The 18986-nt window shown below is 45.7% G+C and overlaps 7 protein-coding genes across 10 annotated transcripts; 4 read left to right on the plus strand and 3 right to left on the minus strand.

Annotated features, from left to right (window-relative positions):
• Positions 1-51: 51 nt before the first annotated feature.
• FOXG_05603 (argininosuccinate lyase) lies at positions 52-1662 on the plus strand (the record flags this gene model as incomplete). Its single annotated transcript, XM_018384016.1, has 1 exon — positions 52-1662. One exon carries the CDS (start codon positions 52-54, stop codon positions 1579-1581), a length of 1530 nt encoding a protein of 509 aa, XP_018241031.1. The 3' UTR covers positions 1582-1662.
• A 1347-nt stretch (positions 1663-3009) lies between these two features.
• Positions 3010-4101, minus strand: FOXG_19080 (uncharacterized protein). Of its 2 annotated transcripts, none has more exons than XM_018399266.1 (2): positions 4060-4101; positions 3010-3890 (listed from the first exon to the last, which is right to left on the minus strand). In XM_018399266.1, the coding sequence occupies exon 2, from the start codon at positions 3820-3822 to the stop codon at positions 3181-3183; it is 642 nt and encodes a 213-aa protein (XP_018241033.1). In that variant the 5' UTR covers positions 3823-3890; positions 4060-4101; the 3' UTR covers positions 3010-3180. The 2 variants fall into 2 exon arrangements, with proteins under 2 accessions (XP_018241033.1, XP_018241032.1); XM_018399265.1 differs by having other exon boundaries at positions 3949-4101.
• A 1186-nt stretch (positions 4102-5287) lies between these two features.
• On the plus strand, positions 5288-6925 carry FOXG_05604 (uncharacterized protein; the record flags this gene model as incomplete). The annotated part of the gene is made up of 3 exons (XM_018384017.1): positions 5288-5651; positions 5704-5991; positions 6051-6925. The coding sequence occupies 3 exons, from the start codon at positions 5288-5290 to the stop codon at positions 6923-6925; spliced, it is 1527 nt and encodes a 508-aa protein (XP_018241034.1).
• Positions 6926-7576: 651 nt separating this feature from the next.
• FOXG_05605 (uncharacterized protein) lies at positions 7577-8944 on the minus strand (the record flags this gene model as incomplete). Of its 2 annotated transcripts, none has more annotated exons than XM_018384018.1 (4): positions 7577-7741; positions 7794-7865; positions 7921-8010; positions 8073-8944. In XM_018384018.1, the coding sequence occupies 4 exons, from the start codon at positions 8942-8944 to the stop codon at positions 7666-7668; spliced, it is 1110 nt and encodes a 369-aa protein (XP_018241035.1). In that variant the 3' UTR covers positions 7577-7665. The 2 variants fall into 2 exon arrangements, with proteins under 2 accessions (XP_018241035.1, XP_018241036.1); XM_018384019.1 differs by having other exon boundaries at positions 7696-7741; positions 7846-7865.
• Positions 8945-9389: 445 nt separating this feature from the next.
• FOXG_05606 (uncharacterized protein) lies at positions 9390-10715 on the minus strand. Its single transcript, XM_018384020.1, has 3 exons — positions 10397-10715; positions 9803-10341; positions 9390-9746 (listed from the first exon to the last, which is right to left on the minus strand). Exons 1-3 carry the CDS (start codon positions 10560-10562, stop codon positions 9471-9473), a joined length of 981 nt encoding a protein of 326 aa, XP_018241037.1. The 5' UTR covers positions 10563-10715; the 3' UTR covers positions 9390-9470.
• Positions 10716-13239: 2524 nt separating this feature from the next.
• Positions 13240-15556, plus strand: FOXG_05607 (uncharacterized protein). 2 transcript variants are annotated; one of them, XM_018384021.1, is made up of 3 exons: positions 13240-14648; positions 14705-15294; positions 15366-15556. In XM_018384021.1, exons 1-2 carry the CDS (start codon positions 14369-14371, stop codon positions 14887-14889), a joined length of 465 nt encoding a protein of 154 aa, XP_018241038.1. In that variant the 5' UTR covers positions 13240-14368; the 3' UTR covers positions 14890-15294; positions 15366-15556. The 2 variants fall into 2 exon arrangements, with proteins under 2 accessions (XP_018241038.1, XP_018241039.1); XM_018384022.1 differs by lacking the exon at positions 15366-15556 and having other exon boundaries at positions 13240-14051; positions 14104-14648; positions 14705-15139.
• Positions 15557-17157: 1601 nt separating this feature from the next.
• Positions 17158-18634, plus strand: FOXG_05608 (uncharacterized protein). Its single transcript, XM_018384023.1, has 2 exons — positions 17158-18128; positions 18179-18634. Exons 1-2 carry the CDS (start codon positions 17344-17346, stop codon positions 18567-18569), a joined length of 1176 nt encoding a protein of 391 aa, XP_018241040.1. The 5' UTR covers positions 17158-17343; the 3' UTR covers positions 18570-18634.
• Positions 18635-18986: the final 352 nt, after the last annotated feature.

Genomic DNA, 18986 nt, shown 5'->3' on the forward strand with positions numbered 1-18986 from the left:
AACCCCGCCTTGCCCATTTAAGTGAAGGCAATAGTATCTATTGTCTCAGTCATGGCGATAATAACTAACAGTTGCTTCACCGAGGAGATGAGCAATAGAGTACACGCAAAGCACCCTCACGCATCGCTCACTGATGCGCGACTCCAGACTCGAGCATCGTCGCTGCTGGTCACACACGTGAACAAGGTTGAGTTGGACGATGACCTTGTCAGCATACACCAATATGTGCTGACTGACCTTGCACACGCCGTCATGCTCACGCGCACCGGCATCTTCGATGCCCACCATGGTCAAAAAATGGTCAAGACTCTGCTGAGCCTACGAGCCGGTGATACGGCTTCGATGCTCGCCTCAAAGCCAGAAGTGGGCACTCTCGGCCTTCAGATTGAAAACTACCTGGAGCGCGAACTGGGCCCGCGCGGTCGCGACATCCAACGCGCCCGAAGCCGTATCGATCAAAAGGCCACAAACTGGCGCCTCATCAACCGTGCAAGTCTCACGGAGGTGATTCAAGGGCTCGTTGCATTGGGTTCCCAGATCCTAGAGACTGCGGAGCACTACGCCGGCGCTCTGATGCCCGGCTACACTCACTTGCAGCATTCTCAACCTACAACCATCGATCATTACCTCAACGCTCATTATTGGGCCGTATCACGCAACCTGTCCCGACTCTTCGAAGCATACGACCGACTGAACCTAAGTCCACTGGGAGGCGCTGCCTATAGCGGCACCTCGTGGCCCATCGATCGCACTGCCACGGCTCACTACCTCGGCTTCGACCGCCCCGTCTACAATGCCCGTGATGCCGGTTTTGCTGCGCTCGACATGGGTGCCGAGCTCGCAGGCGTGCTTGCCGCTACGCTCTCCGGCATTAGCCGTCTAGCCTCCGACGTCAACTACTGGTCCTCCAGCGAAGTAGGGTTGGTGCGGATCCACTCCTCTTTGTGTGGCACATCGAGCATGATGCCCCAGAAGCGTAACCCCATGGTCCTCGAGCGTATCCGGGGACTTGCCGGCTCAGCTGTTGGCTGGTCTGCCAGCCAGCTCGGAGTCATACACACAGCCACTTCAACCGATGTCGACCAGTCTTATATCCATAATCTTCTTCCCAGCCAATGTTTCGAGACGGCTGGGGCCATTTCTTTGTTACGCGAGGTCATTGCTACTGTCGAGTTTGATCTGTCTGCTATGCAAAAGTCATCCGGCCAACATTGGTCCACTGCCAGCGCTGTCGCGGATCCTCTCGTTGCCTCCCATGGAATGATTTTCCGCCATGCTCACGAGAGCGTGGCGCACCTTGTTGCTTCACATGAGCGGGCCGGTGTTTGCTCTAGTGATCTGCGCGCCGATCTCATCACGGACCCGGCCTTGAAAGAGTACTCACACTCCCAAATTCAAGAAATCCTAGATCCTAAGAGCTTTGTGGCATCAAGGATCAGTTCAGGTGGAACTTCCATCGAAGCTCGAGATCAACTCGCGACCATTGCTAAGACTGACCTACTAGCAATGAAGAATAGACTTCAACATCGCCTTAACAATGTTGAAAGGGGACTTAAGCAACTTCTTAAAATGCACACTTAATTGCTGCACATTCGCCATAAGAGGCGCCGGCTTTGCAGATATTTACGCTTACATAATTAATGTCATGTATCATTGTTCTTAGCCTGAGACTATAGCATAATTCCTCCTATTTAATTATTTTCTAGTGTGTTATGGCGGAAGGTATAAGTAGATAGTATGATTATTATTAGTTTTGTAATTTCTGGCTAATGTTAAAGATTCCCTTCTCCTAGTTAAACCACTAAAAAATGCATTACTATTTCCTCTATTGCTGAATGTCGCCATTTTGCTAACACCTTATAAATACAGCGCACTGAGACTAACCTATGGCCAGTAGATCGAATAGCCATGTATAAGATTTTAAGAGGATCTATAAATAATCTCTTTTTCTATTTATTATTATTACTAGCTTATATCAATATTAGGTAAATACTTATTTAGAGATAAAGTTAAGTTAAGTTATTAGTTAACTTAAACTAAGCTATTATACTTAGTAGAGCTTTTTTATTATATATTAGTACTATTAATATAAAACTATTTATAGGAGCTATTGTGTTCATTGTGAAATTCTTATCTACTTGCATATAGGGACTTAGAGGCTAATGCTAGGTTTGGGGAACGGCGGCTAAGATGTCTACTTGGAGAAAGTGTTTAAGTAGGATGTGGGACTTTATATGTATAGATCTTGCAGTGCTGCCGTGTTCTATTAGCTTTGGGTTTGTTATTGGATTAAACCGAAATACTATAACTATAGGTATTAAATTAGTATATTGTATTCTAAGGCAGGGAAGGGTCTGGGGTAATAGTATTAAAATAGCTTTTTAATTTAGGGCCTTTTATACCTTCTTGGGTTACTATTTTAGACTAAGCGTGTGGGCTATTAGCAGTTACTATATGCTAAGTGCTTTATAAGTATCATCGCCCTTATGAACTATATAAATATTATATAAGGGACTATGTTATTTGCTAAGATAACTGCTATGCAGGATAAGTGGTTTACTCTGTTCCTTGGCGCTTTAGCCGATTAGTCTAATTCAGGGTTTTAATACCCTGGAACTAGTCTGCCCAAGGATTTGATAAAACCTAGCTTAAGAAACGCCGCCGGCGAGGGCTACCTGATGATACTGATAGAATCTGACTAGAGATAGATAGTTATTCCTTTCTTGTTTCATTTTCCCCCCGGAATGTTGCCTTGTTTTGTGCCTAGATAGCCGGGGGCGGCTAGCCAAGATGAGAGTAGTTGCTCGACTTGGCTGCTGTGAACCGAGTTCTGTGGCGGATGCTATAGGCTAACTTAACGCCGTTTAGATATCATAGGGCGTTGTGAAAATAACTGGAATGGCATATAATATGTTTTCCAATGTTGGTTGTTAATGGCTGGTCTCTCTACTGTTTATATAGCTCAGGAACTATAGAAGAAGAAATGAGCTAATAATACTTACTTTAGTCTGCTAATAAGCCAATAGAAGGGGCAGTAGTTATTTCGGAACTAGTAAGAGCTGAAATTACTTTGAACGATAGTCGTGAGATGAATGAGATGTAATTTGCTAACTTACATAGGATTAATATCCTATATATGGTCCCTGACTAATAACAATTATTTTGGAGTCCTTGCTTCTACTACCTGGCCCCCTCCCGAAAACCGTCAAGGTCCAAATGAGGGCAGTCCTTCGGATCGGCATAAAATCTCCCCCCAAGCTGCTCAATCATCTTGCAGCGCTCCTCCATCGTGAAAGCATTGCCGATTCTTCCCAAGCCCTTCCGTGCGGATTGAGATAATGTGGTATGGATAACCCAAACACCACCACCAGCGGGCCAACCGACAAATAGAAGTGGTGCATCTGGTTCTCCGTTTCGGAGCTTTTCTCCAGCGCGTAGTTGGTGGTCAGGGTTGCGAAACCATTTGGCTCCGAGCTGACGCATTTTGGCGCAGTGAGCTTCCTCTTTTTCAGGGTCGTCTGATTTATTGGAGGGCTTGAATCGGTCGAGGCCCAAGAACTCAAGCTCTGCCACAGAGCAGAGGTGGGCGTAGAAGCCGCCCTTGGCTGGCCAGCCGTGCACAACGCCGCCAACACGACTGCCAAAATCACATCGGGGAAACGATGTGACACCAAAATCACCGTCCCATCCGCCTTCTGTCAGCATTTGAGACGCGTCTTCCTCCGGTGCAGGAATAAGAATATGCTGGTTAGGTTGGTAAGTGGTGCAAGAGATTTCAAGAAGGAGGGAGGTTAATATGAACACAATTGTGTGTTTAAACATCAGATCTGGTTCTAAAAGTAAAGATGATGAATGGGGGAGGCTTGGTGTTGGTGCCTGAAGAGGGGTAACTATGCATTATCAGCCTCTGGGAATATCGGATGTTCCGTTCCCGTAGTCGCCACACACTTTGTCAAGCTTCCAGGACCTCAAGATATCGGTTCCGCTCCAACAGCCTCGTGAAGGATTAGAAACACACATGGCGTGTTTCGTGCATTCAAAGGATTTAGTGAGACGTACCGCCCTCATCATACAATCCTTAATCTGAGCTTAGGAAAACTGTGAACCCGAAATAAACAAGGGAAAGAAATACAACCAACATCTTGGCTCCTTCGTCACATATTTTTAGTCAAATAACTCCAGTAAATCAGGCCATCCGGAAGTGCCGCTACTGCCAAGCCATTGTTGGCTGCGCTCTTCAAGAAATGCAGCGAATCAAATTATCCACCGGCTTCCTCCCGGCCCACTAAGTGTTGTTGGTTGTTGGTTACCTATGAGCGTTATGCAATCGGTGAGTATCGTTTAGATTAAGAGAGTCGGAGCGTAAAACGTTAATTACGAATAAGATGTTCCAGGAGGTGAATGGGATGCGCTTGTAAAGGGTAGGGGCTTCAGTATGGCCGCACTTAGATCCCAAAATAGCAACTTATATCATTCCTATCAATCATGCCTCTAATCGAGTACTCGACCACTTTTACACGCCGTTTATTCCCTTTATCCTTGTTCTGCAGGCAGGGGCTTTATTACTACTGTAGATTATGTTAGAAATAAAAATAACATAAAAGCCACGAGAGAATATACTGATCTCCAACAACGAGGCCCAGGATTCCATGTTCAGTGATGATCATGCCACACGATACAGCATGTCATCGGCATACAACTATGAAATTTTTTTATAATACTAGATCTAGTCTATGTACACAGTAACTAGGTTATTGTCCATCTTACGTTCGAACCTCTTCGTGAGAAGATATCTTTCATCGGACTCTGATACATGCTGCTGATCCACCCTAGGTCTTGAAGAGCGGGGCTGTGTGCCTCGTATGTGCCAACCCTGGCTCCATTACGATGCTACATTACAATGTATTTCTTTGTTGGTCGACTCAAGGGACAACTCAGATGACTATGTCTGAAACTCGAAACCAACTAACTGCATATACCCTTGCATTGTGTAAGGGTAAGGCTTGTGAGTGATTATCTCTTTCTACAATGGTGTTAAGAAATACTTGAGATTAGATATGAGTTTTGGCAAAATTTGAGTACTACCGATCATGTTGGTTGTCCAACTGTATGCCTCACAGCTTACCAGCATGTGTTTCTATCAATTATATCGGCGGCAAACTGGGCATGGGTCAATATACTTGCTTGAATTTGAATCTTATATAAAGCATGAAGACAGACTGTGATAATGAACAACAGATCAGAGAGTTCATACCTACACAAAAGCCCAGTAGCCAGAGCCTGAATCATGAAACCCCTTCCCTCGCTTTTTGCCTTAGTGGCTTGTCATCTTATCTTTACTTGTAATATTATCTTTGCTGCACCAACTGATACTCAAAAAGACCGCCAAGCAGCTATCGATAATTTCCAGGCTGCACTGCTAGACAGCCACTATAACTTCACGGATCGAGATGTCGTTAACTTGGCCACGAGGCTGTTTGGATGGCAGGGTTGCAGCACTGCTCAAAGTCGGGCGATCTACTCTGGCTGGCAGCAATCCTGGAAGATTATGGATGCAGTCCAAGGGAAGAATCTGAACTGGAATGAGGCAGCTGCTATCGAATATCTTGCTCCACCTTTTATCAATGAAGAAGAGCAAGCTGCGATCAAGAGTATGGCCTCCTGCTCTCTATTCATCATATGTTAATGCTGATTTTGATTCAGAGATCATCGACACTGTTGTAACAATCAGAGGTGGCAGTAGCTTCAACCCATTTAAATGGTGGCTTCATGTCCGATGTGATGACCCTGACGACAAATGTCCTTGTGGCGGCACCTCCTCTACCATCGCTTATACCACCAACAAAGACAAGGATTCAGGATATGCTCGTATCAACTTTTGTCCACTTTACTTTGAAACACCAAATCTTGATCAGGTGATAAAGGACAACAGCAAGAAAGACTTGCCGGTTGAGCATCGGGCCGATCTCAGAAACTATGTCCGGAACAAAGGTGCGTGCCATCACCGTGTAAGCAACCCATGACGACTCAAGGCTAAGAATATTATCTAGGACGCATTTGGTTCCACGAGTTGCTACACATTGACTGGGCCTCTGGAGTGTTTCCAGCATACCATATCACCGATATTAGAGCTTATTTCCTTGATGAGGGGGGCTTTTACCGTCGTCGGCTAATTTATGACCCCGAGATGAATAAAGGTCTCGCCAGGTACAAATTTGACCCAGCCTTTTTCATCAGGAGAAACGCTGATAGCTTCGCCATGTACGCAATGGCCAAATGTGTACAGAAAGCTGTTGGCAAGTATCCTCACCTTCCCTTGGCGATAACACTTGATGATGTGGACGATGGGCCGAGTCTTTTTATGACTGGTGACATGACTATTGATCTTCAAGGGAAAGTGACTATCGCCGGCCCACAAGATGAAGATTTATGTCAAACTCCTGACGATGAGGACGGTCCTGGGAAGAAGCGAGACGTTGTCCCATTCAACTCAAGTGCATGGTTTTGGGGAAACTCCGTTTACCCCGAGGATTACCAACGCCAGCTGAGAGGCTGGTTAGCTGATGCTACCTCTCATCATAACCGTGTCCGCATAGTGTTAATGCAAACTGCTATGGGACCGCTGTGGATGGCCTTCCAAGACACGCCTGACGAGCCCATTAAAGACTTTTGTACTGCAAAAATACTTGCAAGGGCGCCCGCAGAGGGAGACAAAAACAATTTGAAGTTTCCTACCAAGCTCCCAGCCTTTGACGCACACGCAGCCAAAGGATGTATTTACTCTGGGACTTCTGACCTTGTGGGAACGCTGAGCTGTGAGGATGGTGCTTCGGACATTCGTTGCTGGGAGGACCCTGAGTGGGGTGAGATGTCTGAGTGTGATGGGGGAAGTTATATGCTTGGAATTAAGTGCGATTGGAAGTAATGTGTAGTAGATAGAGGTCTATCTCTCTAAGATGAGTAAGGCATGTATAGCCATGCAGATATGGACGTTATTTGGATAAGCTAATACTTCTAGGCCAGGCTCTGCTAGGCGATAGTATAGTATCTTAGGATTATTCTAGTTAACTTTAAGAAATATAATAGCTTTGCTAATAGTTAAAAGATTATATCTATGGCCACTTTTAATTATATAATAATAAATACTATTAGCTTTTTATATAATACTAGAAATATATATTAAGGTTTCTAAAAATTATATTTATTCTTTAATTTATAACTTCCTTTTAAATATTTATTATATAAAAACTAAGATAAAGATATAAAATAATTAACTTATAAGGCAGCTTATACTTAGTAATTTAAATTATAATATCTCTAGCTGGCTTATATAGAGCTATGTTTAGGCTATAAGTAAGGCAGCTAATTATAATAATATTAACTTAATAAAGCTTTATCTTCTAAGAGGTAATAGGTATTTAAATTATATTAGATTTCAGAGATACTTAAATATGCCTTTTAAGGCTAACTTATAAACTTAAAAAAAAGGTTAAATAATATATAAAATAATATAGGCTTAAGGAGCTAAGAATCAAAATTAAATAATATATATAGAAAAGGACTCACCTGGGTGACTCAGGGAGAAAGTATAAACAGGCCAGCTAGTGTAGTGGAGCAGCTCCTTGGAGGAGCGTTGGAATTCTCCAGCTCCAAGCCCCAGTCATTCTAAGGAGGGTAAGAATCTTGAGATGGAGGGTCTCCTAGAGCGGGAATCCCGAGGGGCATTTCTGCAAGTTTTTCACTGGTTCTGTCAGTTCCGAGAAGACTTTTAAATCAATGACCAATATGCAAACCTTTCTGATTTAGAACATGTCCAAAATAGGCTGGAGATGAGTTGGGAAGTACCTCTTACCGAATACTGGCTGCTGTAGCATTGTGAGTAATTGGTCCAAGAGTTCGTAGCAATGAAGGGCAGCAGACTTGGTAGAAAGGAGGATCTGGAGCGATGACCCTGCTGCATGGAACAGGCGCAAAGCCTGCACAGGTCTGATCAGATGCATATGATAGATGCTGGGTCGATGACAAGTCTTAGTTATAGTCGCATCACGTACTCGACAAGTGATCTGACTCACCCAGCAAGACACAAACACTGAATGGAAAGTGTATCAACCCTTGAAATGGCAGCACCCAGTCTCTTCTCAGAAGCAGCGAAGTAGCAATGTCCCAGCTTTAGTCGTTCCAGCCGAGATGGTGTTTGAACGGAGCTTGCCGGGCTTTGGCCCATATCGAGTGGATTGAACTCGTCCGCTACAGCCCCCAGTGCACATATCAACAACACCAATCCAGTCTCGAGATTGAACTGGGGTCCATTTTCATAATACTGGTGGCAGTATTCTTCAACTACCTGGCGGCTGAGTATGGGGTTCTTGATGTTGACTCTTTGGAAGAAAGAGTCAACGAGTTGTTGTATGTCTGACTTGTCTGTGGAAATATTGACCGAACCAGAACCGGAGGTCAAAGACAAGTGGGCACCTGGGGCATCAGTCTGACGTACGGCATCGTCAAGATACGTAAAGAATTCTTGACTGTTTGAGTCAAAGAACTTGAAGCGCGGCAGAGAGGACAGAACTTTGTCGAATATAGGCCATTGGAGCAGTCTATCGGTGTTGGATCCTCGACTCGCTTCCAAGTTCAGGCTTGGCACGATGGGTTCAGTGTCCGGGCCGAGGTCATTTTGGAGAGGATGTGCATCGGCAGGTGAGTTTTGTTGCTCTTGGTGGCTGGAAATAGCTGCTGCAGTAGGGAAATCGAAAGACGTCGAAGGTTGGATACCTCTGACTAAACCCTCAATCACGGATAATTGTTCGAGAATTTGCAGTGATGCGGGATCGAATGATGAAGCATCTTGTCTGGTATACTCGCATCGAGCTCCTATCCGTTCACAGGAGGAACAAACTGGTCGCAAGTTATCGCTTTGAAGAAATGTAAGTAGAGGGTCAACCATGTCACTACTGTAACAAGCCGTGGATTGGTGCTACCGAGGCCGGGGGTGGGGGGACTGCACCATTTGCGCTTTCGTTCACGACATGTCAAACATGCTGCGACAGCTCGTTGCCGGGGATATCCCGTCTTTAATATGTTGCGTCGAGTTCCTTTATCCATAGGATGGCAAAGGCGAGATGTTGAATGTGTGAAAAGTTAAACAGTCATCGGATCGGAACAAGCTAGTTGTTTTTCCCCGCAATCTCTACAAACACCAATTAGATTAATCCAAACGCCAAGGGCCTGGCTTACATGTCCCTATCTTATATGTAGTAGTATTAGAATTAATATATTATTTAATCTTAACGATTTATCAGCCTGAAATATCTTTTAAACTATATTAATTACTACTTAGGTCTACTTAATGTTATTATTAGCTTTAAGTTATAAATAAGGGCATATATTATAATAATTACAGGTCTTAGCTACATACCTATAATTCTTTATTTATATATTTACATTCAATATCTCTTTTTGCTGTAGGGTTTTTAAAGCTTTCCTGCAGTCTTAGAAGTGGACTTTGCAAGAGGTATTACTGAACAGATCTGCATGCAGGAAGCGAGAAGTTGTCCTCTTTCATCGAGGATCTCAATGTTCATATCAAACCTCCCACCATGTAGTCTCTTCATTGTGGTTCGAGTGAGAAGCCACTCCTGTGGAGTAATTTCAGAACGGAACATAATGTTCAGAGCGGTGGTGGGTATACCCCAACTGCTGGCGGCTTCCATGCCATCCTCGACGTAGTTGAGGAAGATTGGGGGAACCTATAATATAAAATAGGTTAGCTCTGGCCACAACACAGTCGACATGTAGTGGTTACCAGGTCCGCCAGTACAGGCAAGTGCTCGAGTCCGAACTTTTCGTCATTGTCCAATTTCACCCACTGATATCTGGTATTCTGCCCTCCGAACCTTTCACTCCACAGCGGCGCATTCTCGCCACTGGGTGTGTACATCCTTACCGTCGACGCGGGGGGATTCATGTAGTAGTAACTGGCATCTGACCATCGGGTACAATCCTTCGTCCTATCTGGTAATGGCCAGACTGAAGGTTGTATGTTGGTGACGTGACCCTCGTCTTTCAACGTACCAAGCCTTACTATAGCAATAGCGCAGACCTTGTGTTCATGGATCTCCACCGATTTAAGTGTGGCTTCAACCGTCGAAGTGCGTTTACCTATGTTCAGAGTTTCAAGAGCAATCTCGAATTGGCCCTGAGGTAATGGTTCGAGATACTCCACGGATATATTAAGAGGCTCCATGTTCCCTAGGCTCCCCTGCTGGTCATGATGATATTGTTGCGCTGTCATCATCAGAACTGTGGCACAGTACCCGCCATGGGCTGCCAATCGCCGTCCGCCTAGAAGTCAAACATTAAATACATGTTTTGTATTGATGTATGGCGAATAACGCACCATTGCCGCACCAGTCCGGTGGGACACTGCCACTATATCTCTGTCCATCGGAGTCTGCAACTGGACTCGTTTTGATCGCATCAGCTAGTGGGGTTCTGGGGAATTTGTAAGGTCTCCATGTTGGAGTAACGTCTGGGTGGGAATTGGGCAGATGTGAGTTTGACATGACTGCAGTGTTGGAGTGTCAAGCAACCGGAAAAAATTGTACTATTGGAAGAAGATCGGGCCTTGACCTTACTCTTGCGCGATAGCTTGATAACTAGAAAGAACATACAATATAAATGAAAAGCCCATTCCTATCGGCGTGCGGTATTTATTTAGATCGCTTCGGGCGACGATTACTCAAGCCTCGGCAAAGACATATGTTTTAAGAGTTCCGACTGTTCCGCCGGTTCTAAATGCCCCGACCTTAGCATTAACTCAAATGGCGCGAAATACAACTCTATGATAACGCGGTGGTAAGGGGATAATAGAGTTCGGTGATTACTGAGAATTTAATTTATGTTTAGTAATCATGGTCTATCTAGCGCCATTCTTATTATAAATAAAGCCGGCGTACTTGTCGTTGCTGTTTAGATTCTAGGAAGCACCCTCACCCGCTAAGACTAAGACCGCTGCACCAAACATTAGGGATCGGTAGCAATAATGCTGCTCATTTGCAGTTTAATTGTGACAAGGGCAGCGCTCACAGGCGGCTGCTCAATATATCTGGCGACGGTAATAGCGCAGGGGGTCCGAGGTAAATATATGCATTAAAGTTGTCCTCGAAGGCGAGGCGCCGAACACATCGCTTGGCCATATGGTGGACATGACAATATCGTTGAAGGGGCCTTGCCTTTTTGGAGAAGACAGAACAGGTTATCGTCGAGATGACGGAGCAGTCTAATGGTATTCCAGGATATGGCAGAAGATCTCTCCAGCTATATCTGCGCCAGTAACAGCAGCTCTGGTAAAACTTCTTTGGCCTGAATCAAAAGAATTCTAAACGAACTGGAGATACACAAAAGAAAGACACAAAGGAGTAACAAACAGGTCCTTAGCAGTGGTCTATGAAAAACTACAAAAAGATCAAGCCGCCTCGTGTGTATTGAAGCAGTATGGTCAATCGTTGGAACACGGAGGCATACAAGACAAAGGTTTCAAGTGTTGAGAAGCTAGTGCCTCCACCAACCTCAGTATGTCTCTGTCTCTGTCGTTTCAGCTATGAGAAACTGGCCCATTTAATCACGTCACCAAGATTTTAGTCGCGAGATCCGGCGCCACATGTCTGACTGCGTCAGCCATAAGACAATATCTTCAGAATGACGCCCTTTATAAGCTGGGAGGAAGGACTTGGTATTCTGGTGGTGGGTAACAGGTTCCTTGCAATATAAGGCTTAAAATGATCAATCTGGACGACGGTATTTCAATGAGTCTGAGGGCTAGTATGACGCTGGCGGGGACATGTTGGCAAGAAGTAGAGAAACTCATTCCATTCATTCCCGTATCATTATTGATTCCAGTCACCGTAGAAAGTAGATGTTGGGCCGCCTCCTGCCAGCCTTCGCATCGAAATTTCCATCAGGTCTCAATCCTTATTCAAAGATTCACGTCTCGGTGGCCTTGCTAGACATATTAGCGCAGATGAGAACCAACTGTAGGAAACAGTTGACTAATTCAACAAGAGTGCCTCGAATGGCTTTGTTCGAGATTGTCGACGCGGCCTCAATCCATATAACAAAGTTTTTAGCGATGCAAGCCATGGCCGAATCACAAGTTGGGCACCATCAAGAAAGGACCTTTCTACGCAGTTGAGATACACCCCAGCGATACCGGGACAATAGGCGGTCTCGTCACTGACGAGCGCGCGAGGGTTACGAATAAACAAGGTCAACGACCGTTGGAAATCCGTGGGATCCCCTACCCTTCAATGTTTAACCTCTTTATCTGAAAATATCGCACTGGAGATGTTTGAAGTGAACGTGATTGGCAGTAGCAAATATGCTCAATGGGGGCGGGATCGGAGGTCGGGCAACTATGCAGGCTAATTAAAATACTTTATTCTCTACTCCATCAGCACTTGATTAATAACTCTCATACGCGAATCCTCGTGCTACCTTGTTGGAATTGCCTTATTCTGTTGTAAATGCGAAATAACCCCTCTGTTAATACCTACTTGAAAACACTCTTAAAGTGTTATATTGAGGATTTGCGTGATATAATAATAAGATTAGATTTTTCACCTTTTAAGATTGCTGTATATGTTATAGACGACGCTGATGGTTTTTTAAATAGTAGCGAAATCCCTGGTGCAATGCGGCTTTGTTTAAAAAATATTGTATTGGCTTTAAGCTTAATACGAGCTCGTCTAGATAATCTCGCGCCTTACTAACTCGATCAGATGGCTGGTCGCATTCCATGCAGTAATTTTAAATGATTAACGAAATTTTGTTTTAGTCAGCTGGCCAGTCATCAATGTGGTCAATTAACAAGACCCAGAAGCTTAACGCAGATAATTTCCAAAGAATTTTACCAGCATGCAAATCCAGTACATGTTGGTGATGAGGCTATTGACGCAGTAAGCTGATCATGCATGCACTTAAGGTCCTCAGCCACGCAGGAATCACCCATAAAGGTACTCACTGGCTAAAAATACGACTAAAAGTTAGTGGTGTGATGTAACACTGCACCCATGAGGCTACACACGGGATCAACTGTTAGGCTCGGAAGTCGGTCGATCACCTTCTTTTCTCCAATTCTAGAACGAGCAGGTTACCCTAACGGTGGAAGTCAATTGTAATACGAACTACGGATATAACATGTACCATCGACTCAAAACCACGTTCTAGTCTAAGAGAGAGTCATGGTCACGTTGAACTTGTGAAAAATACCCTATAGCTACAGCTCGTGCGCGAGATTCCGGGCACACAGTCAGTGCATTAATGGTTCCACTCGGCTTTAAATTACGGCAAGTTTTCAGTGTCTGCCGGACCCAACGGTGTCTCAGAGCCCAGCCTCCCCCGCCTCGGCGTCCACGATGACGTCCAGACCCGCTCGAGTTGCCACTTTTTCAAGATTTGGTAGTCCCGTAATGGCTTGGCTCGGCACGGCAATTCTGTTGAGCTTTCTGGTCTGTGTATCGTCTGGTTCCTTCTGGAAATGAGTCCATGGTGATGTTGGAGGAAGTGCATGAACAAAGCAGTCCGTGTTTTTACAGCGCCTGCACGTTTAAGCGGTCAGTCTCACTCATACTAACAACGCGGTGAGACCGCCTGTTTATTAGACCTGTTCCTCATAGATGCACAATGTCGTCATTGTTCCTCTCTGTGCATGCAGTACACGGCTGAGGCTGCGCAAAATTCACCGATCTACCTAATCACAGAGTCAGGAACAAATGACATACCCGTTCTTGTGAATCATGCTGTGACCATTACGTCGAAATGTCCGTTCGCAGAATCCCCTTACCTCTCAACAAAGAAGCATAATCCCAATTCAGCACTAGCGGGGCGGACGATGCACGGGTAGGGCCATGATCAGCCCCTGGCTCATCTAATAATAACCCACCCGCCCTGTGAATACGAGCTAAGCATAATTCTTAATGCAAAAAACCCATGCGATAATAACATGACGCACAGAGCAGTCGGATGTTTCGGCATGCTGTCTACTGCAGCATTGGGTTAGATTTCCGGTCGACAAACTTGCATTTGCTGATCTTGACAACCCCGCAGAAATCACGAGGCCAGAGTTTCTCCGGACAAGACGATGGATCATACTTCGTATAGGTGATATTAGGGCGCAGCTAGTGCAAAGTACTTCGTATCCTATTCGAGAAGCCCAGAGGTCAGATCCCGATTCTCACATAATATAAAAGCATATATTTACCCAGCTCCTGTTTACTTTAATCATCTCATCTCATCTCATCATTCACTCTCAATCTTCTACATCACAACTCCTCACATCAAACCTTTTCATACCCAACTCTAAACCGTCACCATGAAGTTCGCTGCTTTCACCGCTCTCGCCGCCGTCTTCGGCTCTGCTGCTGCTGCCAACAAGGCTAATGTCATCAACGACTGCACCAACACCATCTACGTCCAGTCCTTCCCCTACGGCGGCGGTGCTCCCGGTCCCTTGACCACCGTCAAGCCCGGCCAGCGATTCTCTGAGGATCTCCGTGCCTCTGGTTCTACCATCAAGATCGCCACCACCCGAACTCTCACCAAGCCTCTCTTCTTCGGCTACTCTTCCGAGTCTCAGCCCAACAACGTTTACTGTAGGTCTTCCCCTCTTCTGCCTTGACTAAATGACACCACTGACATTCTTCTCCAGACGAGTTGAGCACTGAGTTCGGCAACCCCTTCGCTGACAAGCACAACATCTTGAGCCCTGGTGAGGGTTGCGAGAAGTTCGACTGCAAGCCCAACGATGCCAAGTGCTACAGCACCCCCAGCATGAAGAAGGTCTACGGCTGCCCCAGCCCCGTCAACCTGTACGCCAAGGTCTGCGCCAAGTAAATTGGTAGCCTTGACATCGGCTTTGCTTCCAGTGGCATTTAATAAGACCATATCAACGGCTGACGCCCTGGTTTCATGGATCAACTCACTGGGTTAATACTTCTTCGTTACATACATTATTAAGCGGCTTCGGAGTCCTTTAGATAGAGTACTTCCTATAAATCGGAAGACCAATACATATTATTATCTTCAGCCACTTCAATCATTGTGACATTAGCTTGTCCTTTCATCGCTATCAACTGTTATCTTGTACCCACGTAGCCATAATGTACCAGTAATACTTGCTCAACTAGTTAGTTATGTAGAATAAAAGCCGTAGCCCATGTTGGTGGAATGATGCCTTTGGCATGAGAGAAACTGCTGACTACCTCAAGTCTCGTCATGCCGGATTGCCTGCGCCTCCCAGTTAGTTACAACATGATCATCTGGATAGTCTGACTTAGCTGACACTCTCCACTCCATTGGCCTTGGCAAAGTGATAACTTCGTTTGGCGCACTTCGGGCGCTAGACATATATTTTCCGAGGTTCAGTTCGGGAAAGTGTCCGATTAGATGAATAAGATATAAGCAGCTGTATCATGACTAGAAAAGACAAGTTTCGGTTGACGGTGTCAAGAAGGAACGGCTTCGAGATGTTGCTTAAAGCTGTGCTCTCTAGGATCGAGTGTATACAAAGTTGATACTAAGATGCTACCGTAACCATCCATACTGCCTGCAACTCATTCCATAGAACAGTGCATGGGGTGCTCACTATAGTTGGATATTCTAGGTCATTGTGTGTCGAGATCGCAAAGTCCTGCTGATAGATATAACGATAGGGAGGAATGTACATTGAACATAGTGATAAGCAGTTAATGAGCGCCCCTATTTGGCAGGAAACAATCCAAACATGGCCTGAGAGCGAAGACTAACTTCCAGTTCTGTGAGTTCAAGATGAAGACAGCATCTTTCAGCTGGGTTATTGTCCAATCAGGGCTATAGCTCGGTATAACAAAGAGCTCGATGTCATTGTGACATGAGTGGGATTGAGTAACACTGGGCCTCCTACAACTTTTGATGCCATCATCATCAAGTCATGACAACGAAAGGAGCAATAACCGTTATGTCAACATATCGGCCTGAGTTTGTACGGCTTGCAACAATATACGCTCTTATTGGCCAGCATGGTATTGCCATTCCTGCGCGCGCAGCATTGTCCATTCTGTTTTATACAGAAGTCGTCCACAATCAGAACTTTGTCAGGACGACAAAGTTGCACTTTATATGTGATCAATTGGTCTTTACTGATCCAAAATTGCACACCAGTCCTGTTCGATCATGCTCGGACTTCCTAGACGATGAGGTCGTCGTCAATTGTTTCATCAGGTAATCAGTACACGCCCGATACGATGACGGAGCAAGATGAGACATTTGGAGCTGAGTTCTGTAGCTGAAAGCTTATCGCAGCGCACCTTAGATATTTATACGAATGCGGAGAATGGCCGATCTCGGGATGTTATGGCGCGACAGAAAGTTACCATACCACTCTGCTGTTGATGGAAGCAGACCGACGGCAGATCCTCACTGCGATTACCCCTCAAGACCAAAGGCTTACTTTGATGCAGATAAATCCGTGTTTGGATAAATGCAACGGCGGTGTCAAGCATTGGGCCGCCATAGAAGTCAGCTGGTGCCTTCTGAGCTGTCAGTCGCCGGCAAGCTACCATTTATTGGCATAGCGGCGGGTGATACTCCGGGAAGCGATGCATATTTAGGTAACATTAAAATTCTAGAAAAGGTCCAGAACACAAAACACCACGTTTGTTATCTAGAAGCAATTGAAATGCCGTGCCACGGACGCGCGCTGTTGGTTGAAATCATAGATAGCAGAACCCCCGCAACCGGCTGCGATTTACCGATGCCGATCAAGGTTGCGTCACGATACGGGGACCGAAACATCGGGGCACGGACACAAAAGTCCGGTATCTCTGAGCGAAATGCGGAGGTCGAAAGATGCGGGGTGCGATAACCTAGAACGCGATAGGAAATTGTAATACAAGTACCGCTGATGGCTTCAACCAGCTGATGCGTCGCTGCCACGTTGGACCGGGGACATATCGATACAAGAGGGGAATGTGACCCGGGGTTGACGGCGTAGAACCGTTCAAGGGCGGAAGAAACTCCATGGTCCACTTGATCTGCGCCCAATCCCGTCAATGACATTTGTCGATGAGGCTAGAGTAAATGTCCTTATCACCGATCACATGACCGGGTGCTTAGCGGGATGCCCGTTTATCTTGCAATCATTCTATCATTGTTTGGGCGAAAGTGGCGTTGACCATGGGAACATAATGTCGGCTGGTCTAGATCAATTCCACGCGTAGTAAATATATAGATTGACATGTCCCCCCCCAGCAGTAGACAGATTGATCGGTAAACATCCATCACTCCAAGGTACTCTGACCTCCCAGCAACATGTTGACTCTCGGTACACTCATCTTCTTCGCCATAGCGGCTGCTATCGCCCTCATCGCAAAGAAGACACTATCTAAACCACAGAAGGAAAACCTTATCTCAAGAGCCATCCCCGCCGCTCCACCCCTCACTCAACCCCTCCCCTCAACATGGTACAAGTCAGACGACATCTACGAACTTGAGCGAAGAGCCATCTTCTCAAAGAAATGGATCCTGCTCACTCACAAGATGCGCTTCGACCAGACTGGCGCCTGGGTTCGATATGCTGAAGCTGGTTTCGATTTCTTCCTCATACGAAATGCAGAGGGTACTATCAGGGGCTTTCACAACATCTGTCGTCACCGTGCTTTTCCCGTCGTTGTCAAGGATAATGGCCAGAACAACGTCTTGTCCTGCAAGTACCATGGCTGGTCTTACGGTATGAACGGTCAGCTTGCCAAGGCGCCTCTGTATCAGGATCTCCCCGGATTTGATCGCTCCAAGAACGGTCTCTTCCCTCTTCACACTCACGTCGATGCCAAGGGCTTTGTCTGGATTAACATGGACGCCAAGGCCGTGCCTGAGAACCCATGGAGCGAGGACCTCAGCCAATCAGCGAACCATGGATCTTTCAACTTTGATGACTACAAGTTTGACCACGTCAAGCAAGACTCCAGCAGCTTCAACTGGAAGACTCTGGCCGACAAGTCTTGCACTGGTAGTAACATTGATAACTTTGAGAACGCCGCTGAGAAGAAATCTGTTGTCAACGACTTCTTCTTCCCCAACGCCTCCATGACCATCTCGTAAGTTCTCTACCAGCCAAATTGTGACTAGCAAAGACTAACCAGTTCAGTCCTCACTTCTTCTTCCTCTTGCGATGTGTCCCTACATCAGCTACAAAGTCCCAACTACAGTATGAAGTCTACCGACACAAGAGCGCCAGCGAGTCCGACTTCAAGAAGGTCGAAGAGATCCTCCAGCAAACAGCCAGCGAACAAGAAGCCCCCGCCGAGAAGAACCTCCGCGCCGGCGTTCTCGTTGACCAGACCCCTCTTCAGTTCCAGAACCAAGTGTATCAACTAGTCGAGCACCACCGCAAGCTCGAGGGTGTCGCTGGCCGTGAGATTCGACCCGCTCAGCAGATTCTTGACAAGTCTGCTACCAAGACTGAGCAAGATGAGAGCCTCTACTCTTCCTGCTCTGGTCTTTCATGTGGTAAAATAGCCAAGGACCTTTCTTGGTAACCGGGGAGTTTGTAAAATAGAATCGGCGTATAGATGGAGTGGTTTTAGCATAAAGTTACAGACGGTATAGAGGGAAGATCTATATGGACAGCGTCTAGTAATTGGGTTTTTCGTTTAATAGCATAGTTATGATGATAATGCATAGCTCATTGGATGTTCAATCTTCTCCGAAACGTTTCATCATGTCCAAGTATAATACGACCATATATGAACGTGGACTGAAGGGACTTGGGAAGCATCATTAGGTCTCATAACATCTTCCCTCAAGTATAGGATGAGCCTCAGGCATCTTTGGCATATCGTTCCCATAGTGGCACTTGTCTCTCTTTTTTGAGGCAGTCCACCCGCTTGTTGCAAGTAGTAACAACCTACACGATCTAATTTATGAGTAATATTTGTTATTTGCATTTGGACCTA

Source organism: Fusarium oxysporum, chromosome 2 (genome assembly GCF_000149955.1).
Source record: "Fusarium oxysporum f. sp. lycopersici 4287 chromosome 2, whole genome shotgun sequence".
In the NCBI taxonomy this organism is placed as follows: Eukaryota; Fungi; Ascomycota; class Sordariomycetes; order Hypocreales; family Nectriaceae; genus Fusarium; species Fusarium oxysporum.